This window comes from Salvelinus alpinus, chromosome 5, assembly GCF_045679555.1.
Source record: "Salvelinus alpinus chromosome 5, SLU_Salpinus.1, whole genome shotgun sequence".
In the NCBI taxonomy this organism is placed as follows: Eukaryota; Metazoa; Chordata; class Actinopteri; order Salmoniformes; family Salmonidae; genus Salvelinus; species Salvelinus alpinus.
The window spans coordinates 66,637,692-66,654,285 of NC_092090.1; the positions used below are offsets into that span (position 1 = coordinate 66,637,692).

General features: G+C 42.2%; 1 protein-coding gene across 1 annotated transcript in view; it reads left to right on the plus strand.

Moving 5' to 3' along the window:
- The window catches only part of LOC139576561 (hexokinase-2-like), a 64,079-nt gene extending 50,150 nt beyond the window's left edge, over positions 1-13,929 (plus strand). Inside the window, exons 10-18 of the mRNA XM_071402787.1 lie at positions 1,539-1,843; positions 2,437-2,585; positions 2,683-2,802; positions 3,555-3,650; positions 3,897-3,996; positions 4,148-4,331; positions 9,128-9,283; positions 9,601-9,837; positions 11,663-13,929. Of these exons, the coding sequence (XP_071258888.1) occupies positions 1,539-1,843; positions 2,437-2,585; positions 2,683-2,802; positions 3,555-3,650; positions 3,897-3,996; positions 4,148-4,331; positions 9,128-9,283; positions 9,601-9,837; positions 11,663-11,807 (1,492 nt within the window). The 3' untranslated portion in view covers positions 11,808-13,929. The remainder of the gene's footprint in view (positions 1-1,538; positions 1,844-2,436; positions 2,586-2,682; positions 2,803-3,554; positions 3,651-3,896; positions 3,997-4,147; positions 4,332-9,127; positions 9,284-9,600; positions 9,838-11,662) is intronic.
- Positions 13,930-16,594: the final 2,665 nt, after the last annotated feature.

Below are 16,594 nucleotides of genomic sequence, written 5' to 3' on the forward strand. Positions count from 1 at the left end.
CCTGTTTCTGCAGGATTATTTTCCTGTTGTGAGAAACTGGTCAAATTTAAGATTCTACGCCATGTAAAATAAGACCTTCAAATCAAGTGCTACCATTTCCCTCATATCCTCTATCCCTTGTGGACACTATAGATCTTAAGCAGCGCAAGGCTCAAATACACTACTACTCCAGTCCTTTCACCACATCAAAAATGAAATGCAATTGCACAATGTCACATTTCATTCAAATGTATTCACTCAATTTGACACTCCATCTACAACTCTTGAGTTTCACACCAGAGCCATGACTCACTGTGAAGTATAGGAATTTTCCTAGAATAAACTATTGTTGTGACTTTACTTTCATTAATCTGACTGTTATTTATCTAATCAACTAATGATGTTTAATTGTTACCAATTTTATTTTTAAATTAATCATGCAACAATTAACTAATTCGGAATTGGGGCACCACGAGAGCGGTTTATTTTTATTTTTTTATTTAACTTTAATCATCTCCCAAATTAAACTCTAAAGGTCTTTACCTATTATATCCATAAAGGGTCAACTCATTAATCATAAAAACATATCATCATTCTGAACAGTCGTAACCTCCTGCATCTGCAAAACCCCATCCTTATGATTCAGTACTACACAAATTGGTTTAATTATTTGTTTACTAGCTAACTAAATGATAACACAGGATAAACATACACACTTAATTCATTAGAAACAGGTCCCTAGCAGACTGACACAATATTGCAGCTTGTTATGAGAGAGAGAGTACTTTGGTACATTTAGAAACTACTCACACAGTAATCATATATTTTGCACACGAACCGCCGCCCGTTTGGAGTAGGACCTCATGAATGTATTTCTCTACCATAAGCCACCTCCAACATCATTTTAGGAAAATGTGGCACTATGTCCAACCGGCTTCACAATCACAGACCATGTGTATGGCGTCGTGTGGGCAAGCGGTTTGCTGATGTCAACGTTGTGAACGGAGTGCCCCATGGTAGTGAGGGGTTATGGTATGTGCAGGCATAAGCTACAGACAGCGAACACAATTGCATTTTATCAATGGCAATTTGAATGCACAGAAATACAGTGATGAAATCCTGAGGCCTATTGTGTGGCCCTTAAATTTAAAAAAGAAAAGAAAAAAAAAAGTTTTTTGTTGTCTCTGGCCAACAGCTGCATATCTATATTACCAGTCATGTGAAATCCATAGATTAGAACCTAATGGATTGATTTCAATTGACTGACTGATTTCCTCATATGAACTGTAACTCCAGTAAAGTCTTTGAAATTGTTGCATGTTGCGTTTTTATATTTTTATTCTGTATAAATTACACTGGATGAGGGGAATTGCAATGGAAATGACCCTTAAATCTCAAGTGCCAATTGAATTTACAAGACCAAGTAAGGAATGGTTTATACACATGTATTCACTAATAAGAAACATGAACAAATTGTATTTAGTTTACTAATAGCTAATTAAACCTTTTAACATTTTTATAAGCTTATTAAAAGTAAAGTTGTGCCTCTCCTCGCCCAGGTTTGCGCGGCGGCTCCACAAGATGGTGCGGCGGCTAGTGCCGGACTGCGACGTGCGTTTTCTGCGCTCAGAGGACGGCAGCGGGAAGGGGGCGGCCATGGTGACGGCGGTGGCGTACCGGCTGGCTACCCAACATGCTGAGCGGCAGCGTATCCTGGACACCCTGCGTCTGAGCCGGGAGCAGCTGCTGGAGGTGAAGAGGAGGATGGGAGAGGAGATTAACAGGGGCCTGGCCAAGGAGAGTCATGACCAGGCCACCGTCAAGATGCTGCCCACCTACGTCCGCTCCACCCCTGACGGCACAGGTATATAGGTTCAGCATAGGAAGGGGTGGTATCTGCGGAAGAATCTCAATTGCAGTTCCTCGTGTCCTCTCGGCTCATTCTCAAAAAACATTGGATTAGAAGGTCAGAGGGGAGGGAGATGGGAGGAATGTGTGTGTCTGGGAGGAGATTGAAGGGTACCCACCATGGGCCTTAAATTCTTAAGTTTTAGAATTTCAGAAAGCCCTTGATTGAACATCCTGGAAAATAGACAGATGTCCTTGGAAGGACTATAGATAGCAGGAGACTGAGGAGTAGGAAACCGTAAGCTGTTGCATGTAATTAAGAATTTACCAAATCAATACACCAATTTCACTTAGGAACAGTCCACCTGTACCTGGGATGTGTGGGTGGGTGGTTAGCCAGCAATCAGAGGGTTACCGGTTGGAAATTCAGGGCTGACAAAAAAGTCTGCCAGGATGTGAACACCTACTTCCGTTCTTTAACAAGGCACCATAACTCTCAAGCTGCTAAATGTAAAAAAAATAATATATATATGTGTTAAGTTAAATGTAGGAGTGTTATCGCGCTTGCTTAGCTACCTTCCCGATTGTCTGACTCATTGAACTTATCAGAGCACGGTGACTTCTTGGCCCTTGACCTGGGTGGGACCAACTTCCGAGTTCTGCTGGTTCGCGTGCGGGGCGGGAAGAGACGCAGCGTGGAGATGCACAACAAGATCTACGCCATCCCCCAGGAGGCTATGCAGGGCACTGGAGAGGAGGTAAACCAGAAATGTCTGTCTCAATGTCTGTTATGTCACAGTCCCAGTCCACTGTATTGGTCATTTGACACATCTCTCTCGGTCTGTTCTCTGTCAGCTGTTTGACCACATAGTGCACTGCATCGCTGACTTCCTGGAGTACATGGGTATGAAAGGAGCTTCCTTGCCCCTCGGCTTCACCTTCTCCTTCCCCTGCCATCAGAATAAACTGGACCAGGTAACAAAGCAAACACGCACATGCAAAAGTCGTTTTAAACATAGTTTTTGGATGGCTTGAACCACTGCTGAACCTCAGACAGAACGTTGAAAACACTTGAGAACAGTCAATGTGCTCTGTCTGCACCTGTTCATTCAAATGGCAAAGCTTGGAAGGACAAGCGCTGACAGGAGTGGACGAAGTGCATCACATGGTCTATTCACACATTCTATAGGCATCTGTAGTAGAGGTCAACCGATTATGATTTTTCAACTCCGATACCGATTTATTGGAAGACCAAAAAAAGCCAATGCCGACTAATCAGCCTTTTTTTATATATATATATATATATTTTTTAAAATATTTATTTGTAATACTGACAATTACAACAATACTGAATGAACACTTTTATTTTAACTTAATATAATACATTAATAAAATATATTTAGTCTCAAATAAATAATGAAACATGCTCAGTTTGGTTTAAATAATGCAGAAAACACAGTGTTGGAGAAGAAAGTCAAATTGCAATATGTGCCATGTAAAAAAAATAAAAATAAAAAAGTTTTAAGTTCCTTGCCCAGAACACATGAAAGCTGGTGGTTCAATATTCCCAGTTCTTCAATATTCCCAGTTAGTTTTAGGTTGTAGTTATTATAGGAATTATGACGCGTCCTGACATAGTATAGACTAACCAGCACTCTGCTCAGGGCCAGGTAAAGATGCCCATCCCCCGCCCTCCTAATGTGATGTCCATTCCTCCTCCTCCTCAGGGTATCTTGATAAAGTGGACCAAGGGTTTCAAAGCTACCGGCTGCGAGGGAGAGGATGTTGTGTGTCTACTGAAGGATGCTATCCAGCGCAGAGAGGTTAGAGGTCACACCCACCCACTGGGCTTAGTCACAATCCTACACTGCCCAGAATCAAAACGCTGTTACACATTACAGTACCGGTAGGATCTCAAATCCATTTAAAATTGAATATGATACCATGAAAGTACACCAACCGTAACTTTTTGGAATTTGATATTATAGTATACCCATCTGAAATCCTTTGGTTATGAAAAAGGGTTCCATGTTAGTGATCCGTAAGTCCTTGTGTTGATGTTTTTGTAGGAGTTTGATCTGGACGTGGTTGCCGTGGTGAATGACACTGTGGGCACCATGATGACCTGTGGCTACGAAGACCCACTGTGTGAGGTGGGCCTCATCGTAGGTGAGTCTCCAATAGCCTACTGTATGTTCTTTCTGAATCACAAGCACAGTCTGTAAGAAATCAATAACTGCCTTTTTCTTTGAGTGTCTGTCACTCTTGTTCTCTCACACACACACACACACACACACACACACATTTCCCCTCTCTCCAGGTACTGGCACTAATGCCTGCTACATGGAGGAAATGCAGAATGTGGAGCTGGTGGAGGGGGACGAGGGGAGGATGTGTGTTAACATGGAGTGGGGGGCCTTTGGGGACCACGGGGAGCTGGACGACTTCAGCACAGAATTCGACAGAGCCGTGGACGACTGTGCCACCAACCCTGGCAAACAGAGGTAGCCTATTACTGTTTGTTTATAACGGTGTTTATAGCGGTGTTGAAAGAAAAAGAAAGAAAGAGACCTTTAGTCGGGGTGCTGATTTACGGAGGCTGAATTTAACAAATTAAATCTCCTTCCTGTTGATTTATTAGACTGTTTGTTAAAGTTGATGTATATGTCTTTGGAGGCTGGGATTAGGTTTGCAAAGGGAAGGTATATTAAAGGAAACTTTCCAAATTTACCAGTAAACTACCAGAATTTGTGTAATCTATCACAAAACATCTAGTGGCCATTTTGGGTACTTCAGATTATCACAGGTGTCTGTAATTATCTCTGTCCCTCTGTGTGGCTTTATCAATGTGAAATATATTAAATTAGATTATTTTTAAATTTTAAAGAATGACAGCTGTAAAAAAAAAAAAAAAAAAAAATATTCTAAATATAAACCAACTTAGTCAATACCATTGGTGTTAATATGACGATTTTAGCATGACATATCCATTTATTTACTTATTTTGCTATGTCAATGTATTTGTTAATGTTTTGGAGTTGAACTGGTGGCAATTGTGAAAAAAGTAAATAGTTGGAAGAGTTGCGGTGTTAATAGAAAATAAGGACATTGTTTTTAGAATATTTTTTTTCATTTATTATACTATTTTCTCGAACATATGGGCTATCGACTAGACGGAGATAATAAATGAATAATACACTAAAAAAAATGAATGCAACATGTAAAGTGTTTCATGAGTTGAAATTAAAGATCCCAGAAATATTCCAAACACACACAAAGCTTATTTCTCTCAAATCTTGTGCACAAATTTGTTTACATCTCTTTTAGTGAGCATTTCTCCTTTGCCAAGATAATCCATCCACCTGACAGGTGTCATATATCAAGAAGCTGATTTAAACAGCATGATCATTACTCAGGTGTACCTTGTATTGGGAACAGTACAAGGACTCTCTAAAATGTGCAGTTTTTTTTCACAACACAACAGTTTTGAAGGAGCGTGCAATTGGCATGCTGACTGCAGAAATGTCCACCAGAGCTCTTGCCAGAGAATTTTATGTTAATTTCTCTACCATAAGCAGACTTCAAAGTCGTTTTAGTGAATTTGGCAGTACGTCCAACTGGCCTCAGAACCGCAGACCACTTGTATGGCGTCGTGTGGGCGAGCGGTTTGCTGATATCAACGTTGTGAACAGAGTGCCCCGTAGTGGCAAGGGGTTATGGTATGGGCAGGCATAAGCTACGGACAGCATTGCATTTTATCTTTGGCAATTTGAATGCACAGAGACTGTGACAAGATCCTGAAGCCCATTGTTGTGCCATTCATCCGTCGCCATCACCTCATGTTTCAGCATGATAATTCATGGATCTGTACACAATTCCTGGAAGCTGAAAATGTCTGTTCGATTGCCTGCATACTCACCAAACATGTCACCCATTGAGCTTGTTTGAGATGCTCTGGATCAAATCAAATCAAATCAAATTTTATTAGTCACATACACATGGTTAGCAGATGTTAATGCGAGTGTAGCGAAATGCTTGTGCTTCTAGTTCCGACAATGCAGTAATAACAACAAGTAATCTAACCTAACAATTCCACAACTACTACCTTATACACACAAGTGTAAAGGGATAAAGAATATGTACATAAAGATATATGAATGAGTGATGGTACAGAACGGCATAGGCAAGATGCAGTAGATGGTATAGAGTACGGTATATACATATGAGATGAGTACTGTAGGGTATGTAAACATAAAGTGGCATAGTTTAAAGTGGCTAGTGGTACATGTATTACATAAAGATGGCAAGATGCAGTAGATGATATAGAGTACAGTATATACATATACATATGAGATGGGTAATGTAGGGTATGTAAACATTATATTAAGTGGCATTGTTTAAAGTGGCTAGTGGTACATTTTTACATAATTTCCATCAATTCCCATTTTTAAAGTGGCTGGAGTTGAGTCAGTATGTTGGCAGCGGCCGCTAAATGTTAGTGGTGGCTGTTTAACAGTCTGATGGCCTTGAGATAGAAGCTGTTTTTCAGTCTCTCGGTCCCTGCTTTGATGCACCTGTACTGACCTCGCCTTCTGGATGATAGCGGGGTGAACAGGCAGTGGCTTGGGTGGTTGTTGTCCTTGATGATCTTTATGGCCTTCCTGTGACATCGGGTGGTGTAGGTGTCCTGGAGGGCAGGTAGTTTGCCCCCGGTGATGCGTTCTGCAGACCTCACTACCCTCTGGAGAGCCTTACGGTTGTGGGCGGAGCAGTTGCCGTACCAGGCGGTGATACAGCCCGACAGGATGCTCTCGATTGTGCATCTGTAGAAGTTTGTGAGTGCTTTTGGTGACAAGCCGAATTTCTTCAGCCTCCTGAGGTTGAAGAGGCGCTGCTGCGCCTTCTTCACAACGCTGTCTGTGTGGGTGGACCAATTCAGTTTGTCCGTGATGTGTACACCGAGGAACTTAAAATCAAAGTGTAGTACAGCGTGTTCGAGTTCCTGCCAATATCCAGCAACTTCACACAGCTATTGAAGAGTGAGACAACATTCCACAGACCACAATCAACAGCTTGATGAACTATGTGAAGGATATGTGTCGTGCTGCATGAGGCAATGGAGATCACACCAGATACAGACTGGTTTTCTGATCCACGCCACTACCTTTTTTGAAGGTATCTGTATTCCCAGTCATGTGAAATCCATAGATTAGGGCCTACTGAATTTATTTAATTTGACTGATTTCCTTATATGAACTGTAACTCAGTAAAATCTTTGAAATTGTTGCGTTATACATTTTTGTTCAGTGTATGTGCAGTGCATCCGGAAAGTATTCAGATTTTTGCAAATCTATAAAAAAAAAAAATGGAAATATCACATTTACATAAGTATTCAGACCCTTTACTCAGTACTTTGTTGAAGCACCTTCGGCAGCGATTACAGCCTTAAGTCTTCTTGGGTATGAAGCCAAAAGCTTGGCACATCTGTATTTGTGGAGTGTCTCCCATTCTCTGCAGATCCTCTCAAGCTCTGTCAGGTTGGATGGGGAGTGTCGCTGCACAGCTATTTTCAGGTCTCTCCAGAGATGTTCGATCGGGTTCAAGTCTGGGCTCTGGCTGGGCCACTCAAGGACATTCAGAGACTTGTCCCGAAGCCACTCCTGAATTGTCTTGGCTGTTTGCTTACGGTCGTTGTCCTGTTGGAAGGTGAACCTTCACCCCAGTCTGAGCACTCTGGAGCAGGTTTTCATCAAGGATCTCTCTGTACTTTGCACCATTCAGCTTTCCCTCGATCCTGACTAGTCTCGCAATCCCTGCTGCTGAAAAACATCCCCATAGCATGGTGCTGCCACCACCATGCTTCACCGTAGGGATGGTGCCAGGTTTCCTCCAGACATAACGCTTGGCATTCAGGCCAAAGAGTTCAATCATGTTTTCATCAGATCAGAGAATCTTGTTTCTCATGGTCGGAGTCCTTTTAGGTGCCTTTTGGCAAACTCCAAGCTGTCTGTCATGTGCCTTTCACTGAGGAGTTGCTTCCGTCTGGCCACTCTACCATAAAGGCCTGATTGGTGGAGTGCTGCAGAGATGGTTGTCCTTCTGGAAGGTTCTCCCATCTCCACAGAGGAGATTCTTTCAAAGATAATTCGTAAAAATCCAAATAACTTCACAGATCTTCATTGTAAAGAGTTTAAACATTGTTTCCCATGCTTGTTCAATGAACCATAAACAATTAATGAACATGCACCTGTGGAACGGTCGTTAAGACACTAATAGCTTACAGACGGTAGGCAATTAAGGTCACAGTTATGAGAACTTAGGACACTAAAGAGGCCTTTCTACTGACTCTGGAAAAACACCAAAAGAAACATGCCCTGCTCATCTGTGTGAATTTGCCTTCGGCATGCTGCAAGGAGGCATGAGGACTGCAGATGTGGCCAGGGCAATAAATTGCAATGTCCGTACTGTGAGACGCCTAAGACCGCGCTACAGGGAGACAGGACGGACAGCTAATCGTCCTCGCAGTGGCAGACTACGTGTAACATCACCTGCACAGGATCGGTACATCCAAACATCACACCTGCGGGACAGGTACTAGATGGCAACAACTGCCCGAGATACACCAGGAACGTACAATCCCTCCATCGGTGCTCAGACTGTCTGCAATAGACTGAGAGAGGCTGGACTGAGGGCTTGTAGGCCTGTTGTAAGGCAGGTCCTCACCAGACATCACCGGCAACAATGTTGCCTATGGGCACAAACCCTCCGTCGCTGGACCAGACAGGACTGGCAAAAAGGGCTCTTCACTGAGGAGTCGCGGTTTTGTCTGAAAATAAACGCAGTTGACAGTGAGAACGTTTCTTTTTTTGCTTAGTTTAGAAGCACAAGCATTTTTTTTTTAGATTCTTCAAAGTAGCGTTGATGACAGCTTTGTATATCTTTTGATTTCACACTTTTCTGGGTTACTACATGATTCCACATGTTATTTCATCGTTTTGATGTCTTCATACAATGTAGAAAATAGTCAAAAATAAAGAAAACGCTTGAATGAGTAGGTGTGTCAACTTTTGACTGGTTGTGTGTGTGTATATATAACAAAATAGTTATTAAAGTATAAAATACCAACATATATTGTCTGTTAATTACCAAAATAGCAGAAAATTGCTGTCATTTTTTTGTAAACCTGGCTGGGACTACTACACGCACCAGTGCAATAACGCTTTCATCAATAAAACCTGAAGTGTGGTGAGCCTCAGGATTCAGCAGTAAGCCTCAGGATTCAAGTCTCTCTCTCTCTCAGGTATGAGAAGATGATCAGTGGGATGTACCTTGGGGAGATAGTGAGGAACGTACTGCTGGAGTTCACTGCAAAGGGACTTTTGTTCCGAGGCAAACTCTCTGAGAGGCTCAAGACCAGAGGCATCTTTGAAACCAAGTTCCTCTCCCAGATCGAGAGGTGAGTCTGTCAGTTTGCTTGTCTGGGAATGTTTGTGGCAATTATGCCTTCAGTCACTATCTAGTGTTGATGTCTGATGAGCAAAAGGAAGATTTGGAAAAGTGTCACTAAAAAGTTTAACAGCCATGGTGGGAGCAACGTCTGCGTCCCTTTTTCAGGGTATCAAAGCTATTGGATTTCAATTATGTCCCTCCTAGACACCAATGTCTAGCATAGGATGGAGAACAATGTTGTGTGCACTTCATGATCACAAAAATGATTTGACTGTTGTCTGTAACAGTCAGTGCCTGCCTGTCTCTCCCCCCCCCCCCTGTCAGTGACCGTCTGGCCCTGAGGCAGGTGCGCTCCATCCTGCAGCACCTGGGTCTGACCAGTTCTACGTGTGACGACAGTATCCTGGTGAAGGAGGTGTGCAGCGTGGTGGCTCGCCGCGCTGCCCAACTCTGTGGTGCCGGCCTGGCCGCTGTGGTCGATAAGATCCGGCAGAACCGCAACCTCTCCGAGCTCAAAATCACAGTGGGTGTCGATGGAACGCTCTACAAACTACATCCACAGTGAGTGGTTATTAGATAGTATTATCACAAAAAGAGAGTCCGGTTAAAGCTATACTCCAGGGGCTGTATTCATGAATCGTCTCAGAGTACGAGTGCTGATTTTAGGATTTTGCCTTTTCGAATTACAATGAAAAACATATGAACTGTACTCTACTCCTAGATCAGCACTGTTTTTCGTACACTTTTTAAAATACTGGCGCAGACATTAATGCGCATTTAACTGTAGGCCGCTGGTAGTTTTAGTTTATAGCCTTTACTTTGCTCTTACTTTTCCCTTTTATCTTAATGAATCTATGAATAAAATTAGTGGGTGCCAAAAGGATAAACATTGAGAAACTCGAACATAAGTTTTTCTTTGAGGCGCTGTTTCCATGGTTTCCATTTCGTGGTTACGTAGGTAAAATGCAAACATCAATGTAGTTAATTAAAATGTTACGCATGGTTTCTTTATGCATTTACAAACCTAATCTCCTTTCAATAATGATAAGAATTTGAGTTTAATTGGTGTGAGATATAAATAGATAGATTGTGTTATATATATATATATATATATATATATATATACACACACACACACAGTGCATTCGGAAAATATTCAGACCCTGTGACTTTTTCACCATTTTGTTACTTTACAGCCTTATTTTAAAATTGATGAGGTTATTTTGTATTTAATCAATCTACACACAATACCCCATAATGACAAAGCGAAAACAGGTATTTGACCAAGAACTCGATGGTCACTCTGACAGAGCTCCGTAGTTCCTCTGTGGAGATGGTTGTCCTTCTGGAAGGTTCTCCCATCTCTGCAGCACTCCACCAATCAGGCCTTTATTGTAGAGTGGCCAGATGGAAGCCACTCCTCAGTAAAAAGGCACATGACAGCCCCCTTGGAGTTTGCCAAAAGGCACATAAAGGACTCTGACCATGAGAAACAAGATTCTCTGGTCTGATGAAACCATGATTGAACTCTTTGGTCTGAATGCCAAGTGTCACGTCTGGAGGAAACCTGGCACCATCCCTACGGTGAAACGTGGGGGTGGCAGCATCATGCTGTGGACATGTTTTTCAGCAGCAGGGACTGGGAGACTAGTCAGGAACGAGGGAAAGATGAATGGAGCAAAGTACAGAGATCCACTCAGGACCTCAGACTTTTTAGCGAAGGTTCAACTTCCAACAGGACAACGACCCTAAGCACACAGCCAAGACAATGTAGGAGTGGCTTCGGGACAAGTCTCAATGTCCTTGAGTGGCCCAGCCAGAGCCCGGACTTGAACCTGATCAAACATCTCTGTAGAGACCTGAAAATAGCTGTGCAGCGACGCTCCACATCCAACCTGACAGAGCTTTAGAGGATCTTCAGAGAAGAATGGGAGAAACTCCCCAAATACAGGTGTGCCAAGCTTGTAGCGTCATACCCAAGAAGACTCAAGGCTGTACTCGCTGTCAAAGGTGCTTCAACAAAGTACTGAGTAAAAGGGTCTGAATACTTATGTAAATGTGATATTTCAGTTTAACATTTTTCTAAAATGTATAACCTGTTTTTCCTTTGTCATTGTGTGTATATGTTGATGTATACAATTTAATCCATTTAAGAATAAGTATGGAACATGATATATAAATATATAAGTCTAGCCTCATACCTTTTAACAGCACCTTTTTACAGTGCCTGCATGTACATCTGCCTATGGTTTTGCCTCATTCTCTTGTCCCTGGCCATATGAACTCACTTCCCCTTCATTCCCTGCAGCTTCTGGTCCATTGTCTATTCTTAGTAAGAACATTCTAACCTGCCTCTGATCTCTCTCCTTATCTCTCCTCTTCACAGCTTCTCCAGCATCATGCATGAGACGGTCAGGGATCTGGCGCCTCAGTGCGAGGTCACTTTCCTCCAATCAGAGGACGGAAGTGGAAAGGGGGCGGCTCTCATCACGGCGGTGGCCTGTCGCATCCGAGACGCCGGACAGCGCTGAGCGAGGGGCTCTGGGGATGCAGAGAACAAGGGTTACGTCCCAATTGGCACCCTATTTCCTAAATAGTGCACTACCTTTGACCAGTGTCCTATGCTCAAAAGTAGTGTACTGAATAGGGGGCCATTTGGGACACAGGCATGGGCGGGGTCACAACAGGGACAGCACAGGATGACAAAGGGATACTGGAAAAGGAGCACAACGGACTTCTTACTTAGAGATTTGCTGTGCCTCATCGCATCTGTTAATCAAAAGTAGTGATGTTCACAACAGCCTGCGTTGGTTTTTTTTACAGTTTTTTGGTTCTGGTGTGTGTTTGTAATAGAAAGTACTTGCCTGGTGGGCCATGTTGAAAAGGGACTTGCAGAGAATTAAATATTTTAGTTATATGTTTTTGTTTCCTAACAGAAGCAGAGATTCTGTTTTCTTACGTGAAATGTGACAGTGATATTGATGACCTTAGCTGTGTTCGATTACCCATACTAACCACACTAACCATACTTTTTGTGACATAAATTGAGTATGTAGTATGCTTATTGGTCATAGTATGGATGGAGTTAATATGCCAAAAGTTCCCGGATGTCGTACTAAATTCGCCAAAATACAAAGTATACAAGCAGTGAACACTATTTCTGTGCTTTTAGGGCCCCATAATGCAATTCTTCAGAAAATTAGCGTGGCTTCACACCGTTTTTCAGATTTGAAGAAAATGGTGGAAAATGTGCAGCCGAAGTCCGACGAGAGCAGATACAAATTCATTGCTTTAACTAATGATGACAAATGTGAAAATGTTGATCAATGTAATAAAGTCATGGCTTTTCAAATAAGTTATATGTTGGCTGACAATTTGTTAGCCACGCTATCCTTACAAACCGCATAGCATTACAGCAGTACCGGTATGTTCGCTAGTTACCTAACATTAGTTGGTTACTAATACATCGAAGTTGCCAGGCAGTATATTACCTATATGCTATCTATCTACCCAACATTATGGACTTTATTATTCACATCATTCTTAGCTATCTACTCTGATTTCAGAGCACTCTCGTCTGAGTGTGCCAGAGCACAGAATAATAGATTAATTTTATGAATGCTCAACACCCGTTGAATATGACCGGTGTCAGTAAACGTCGGCAAAAAAAAGCGGAATTAAATTATTGCCAGCAGCTGGATAACATGGATAACATGAAATAACATGAAAACAGCCTAATCAACTCGGCTAGGATGAGTAAAATGGTCAGTGAGGTGGTCTCTCATTTGTGTTCGGCAGTAGTTAGCCAGTTAGCTTGGGTGCTTGACTGCCGTTGTGGGGTCCGAACGCTCGGATCATCCCTACTCCTTGAAAGCTCCGAGATAGAAAAGCTCAGAATTTACAAACGGTCAACGGATTGAATTTACGAACACACCCAAAATCGTAAAATGTCTAGCTAGTCATTTGTTATGCTAACAAGCTAGCAAGAGGTTGCATAGCAACAGTATCAACTTCAGGTAGACAGGCGAAGTACTAGTACGCTCAACTGAAAGGATTACCGTTTGTTTACAGTATATTAAAATGAACTAATAGTGTGCAGTGTGTGTATATACTCATTAAATATAGTATGTTCGTATGGGTATTCGAACACAGCTCGTCTTCAGAATGGTGACTGCTGTACTAGGAATGAAACCACACCTGGGTTCAGAATCTGATATATTTGAAATCTTTCAAATACTTTTGAGCATTTGTTCTACTCTACCTGGAGTGCCAGGTGGGTTAAGTTGGAACTTTTGGGACTTTTCTATTGGGTCCATTGCAACAGGCAAGCTCAATCAAGCACAGCTAAAGTATTTTAACAGATTCCAATAGTACTTCCCTCCATTAACATAACAGAATATGCCGCAATACCGTACTTATTATGTACCAAGTCCATTAATGCCTAGAACACTCTGTTAGAACTAGAACGGTACATTAATTTATTTAAGAAATGTATTGTTTCAATAAATCTCTAACTAATGAAAAGTGGGAGTCTAGAAGTGAGGCTAAATTGTGAATTCAAACAGACAAATATCGATTGGAATACACCTTATTTTAGAGTATGTCCTGGTTTGTCTGCAGGTGAAATAGAATTAAATAATGATTGTCCATGGCTCTAATCTACATTTCTTTCTGCTTTTCCTAGCATTATACAGTATCTTCTTTCCATATTATCAACTGTATTGGAGGAGAAGGTGGACCTGAGGGGACCTTTGACCTTTTGAGAAGGAGTCGAGAGAGGATGCGAGGAATGGAGGAAAGGGGAATAGAGAAAGTGCACATGGTAGATTTACAATTGGTTTAACGACTGCTCGCATCCTCCTCGCCTCCTTTTGAAAAAGGACAAAGGTAAGCAAGAAAGTAAGAAAGGGTAACTTTGAAACAAATGTGCTTGTATGAATTGACTCCTCTTTGCTAGTGTGTCAAACGTTTAGCGCAGGTATTCCGTCAGGGGTACGCCAAATAAAAATGTGATTCACTTTTTTTTTTTTTTTCACATTTTCAAACAGTACATTTATATTTTCCAACGGGGCTATAAATTTGGGTGAGTTTTTTCTCTCGCCTGATTAGCCTCAGCCAAAAATAAAATGAAACCATCTAGTGTTGCGCGAAATAACACAATGTCAAATACAGGTAGCCTAGTCAAATAATTAACAACCAGTCACATTAACCGTTACTCTCTCGCGGGAAACCATTCTTGTTTTAGACATTTAGAAACTAAACATGACAATTTCAAAAATAAGCCTTGGGAGTTTTGAGCAAGAATAAAGATGACTTTCGAGTTGTAAAAGCAACAGATACCATTAATAAGAAGGGGCTAGAAGCGTCTTATATGGTGAGCCACCGAGTGGCTTAGGACAGGCAAGCCCCATACTCTTGTGGTAGACTTAGTTCTTCCTGCTGCCGCAGATATGGCTGGGACAATGCTGGGGGAAAAGGCCCCAAAAAACTATACAGATAATGACTTCATCAAACAACACTGTTTCACGACGCATCAGTGACATGGCAGGAGATGTTTTCAAACAAAACAATTACTGCTTTGCATACTAGCCAGTGAATTATGTGTTACAGCTGGATGAATCAACAGACTTGGCAGGCCTCTTCTGGAAACCAGCACAACATGAGGGGATATTTTTCAAGTATTGGACAGCTTTGTGACATCAAATGGACTTTGGTGGTCAAGATCTGTACTGATGGTGCAAAAGCCATGACAGGGACACATAGTTGAGTGGTAACGCGCGTGCAAGCAGTTGCTCCTGACGCCACTTGGGTACACTGCAGCATCCACCGAGAGGCTTTTGCTGCCAAGGGAATGCCTGACAGCTTGGAAGACGTTTTGGACACTACAAGTGAAAATGGGTAACTTTGTTAAAGCAAGGCCCCTGAACTCTCGTGTATTTTCTGCATTATGCAATGATATGGGCAGCGACCATATACAACATACAGAAGTGTGCTGGTTATCAAGGGGCAAAGTGTTACCTTTTATTTTATTGAGAGACGAGCTTAAAGTTTTATTTTACTGACCATAATTTTCACATGTCTGACCGCTTGCATGATGTCGAGTTTCTCACACGACTGGCCTGTCTGGGTGATGTTTTTTCTCGCCTGAATGATCTGAGTCTAGGGTTACAGGGACTCTGCAACTATATTCAATGTGCGGGACAAAATTGAGGCTATGGTTAAGAAGTTGGAGCTCTTTCCTGTCCGCATTAATAAGGTCAACCCACAGGTCTTTCCATCATTGTATGATTTTTTGTGTGCAAATGAACTCAAGCTTACATTGTAAAATGTGATATAGTGAAGCACCTGAGTGAGCTGGGTGCGCAATTACGCAGGTACTTTCCCAAAACAGACGACACGCACAACTGGATTCGTTATCCCTTTCATGCCCTGCCTCCAGTCCACTTACCGATATCTGAACAAGAGAGCCTCATCAAAATTGCAGCAAGCGGTTCTGTGAAAATGTAATTTAATCAGAAGCCACTGCCAGATTTCTGGATTGGTCTGCCCTCAGAGTATCTTGCCTTCCCACGAGCCGGGTTGTGATAAACTTACACTCATTCTTATGTTTAATAAATGTATTGTGTGTGTGTGTGTGGCAGGCTTACAATGATGGCAAAAGACAACGTTTGAGAGTGCGCTGACCCTGGTGCTGGAGGGGGTACGCAGCTGGAGAATGAATGTTTGAAGGGGTACAGGACTATAAAAAGTTTGGGAACCACTGGTTTAGAGGCTTTACACCACTCTTGGCATTGCGCATGGTGATCTTAGGCTTGTGTGCGGCTGCTCGGCCATTAACTAATTTCATGAAGCTCCCGACGAACAGTTATTGTGCTGATGTTGCTTCCAGAGGCAGGTTGGAACTCTGTAGTGAATGTTGCAACTGAGGACAGATTATTTACGTGCTTCAGCACTTGGCGGTCACGTTCTTTGAGCTTGTGTGGCCTACCAGTTCACAGTTGTGGCTGTTACTCCTAGACGTTTCCACTTCACAATAACAGCACTTACAGTTGACTGGGACAGCTCTAGCAGGACAGAAATTTGAAGAACTGACTTGTTGGAAAGGTGGCATCCTATGACGGTGCAATCTCCATTTTAAAGTTACTGAGCTCTTCAGTAAGGCCATTCATTCTACTGCCAATGTTTGTAAATGGAGATTGCATGGCTGTGTGCTCGATTTTATACACCTGTCAGCAACTGGTGTGGCTGAAATAGCTGAATCAACTAATTTGAAGGTGTGTTCACATACTTTTGTGTATATATAATGTAGGTAGGCTAT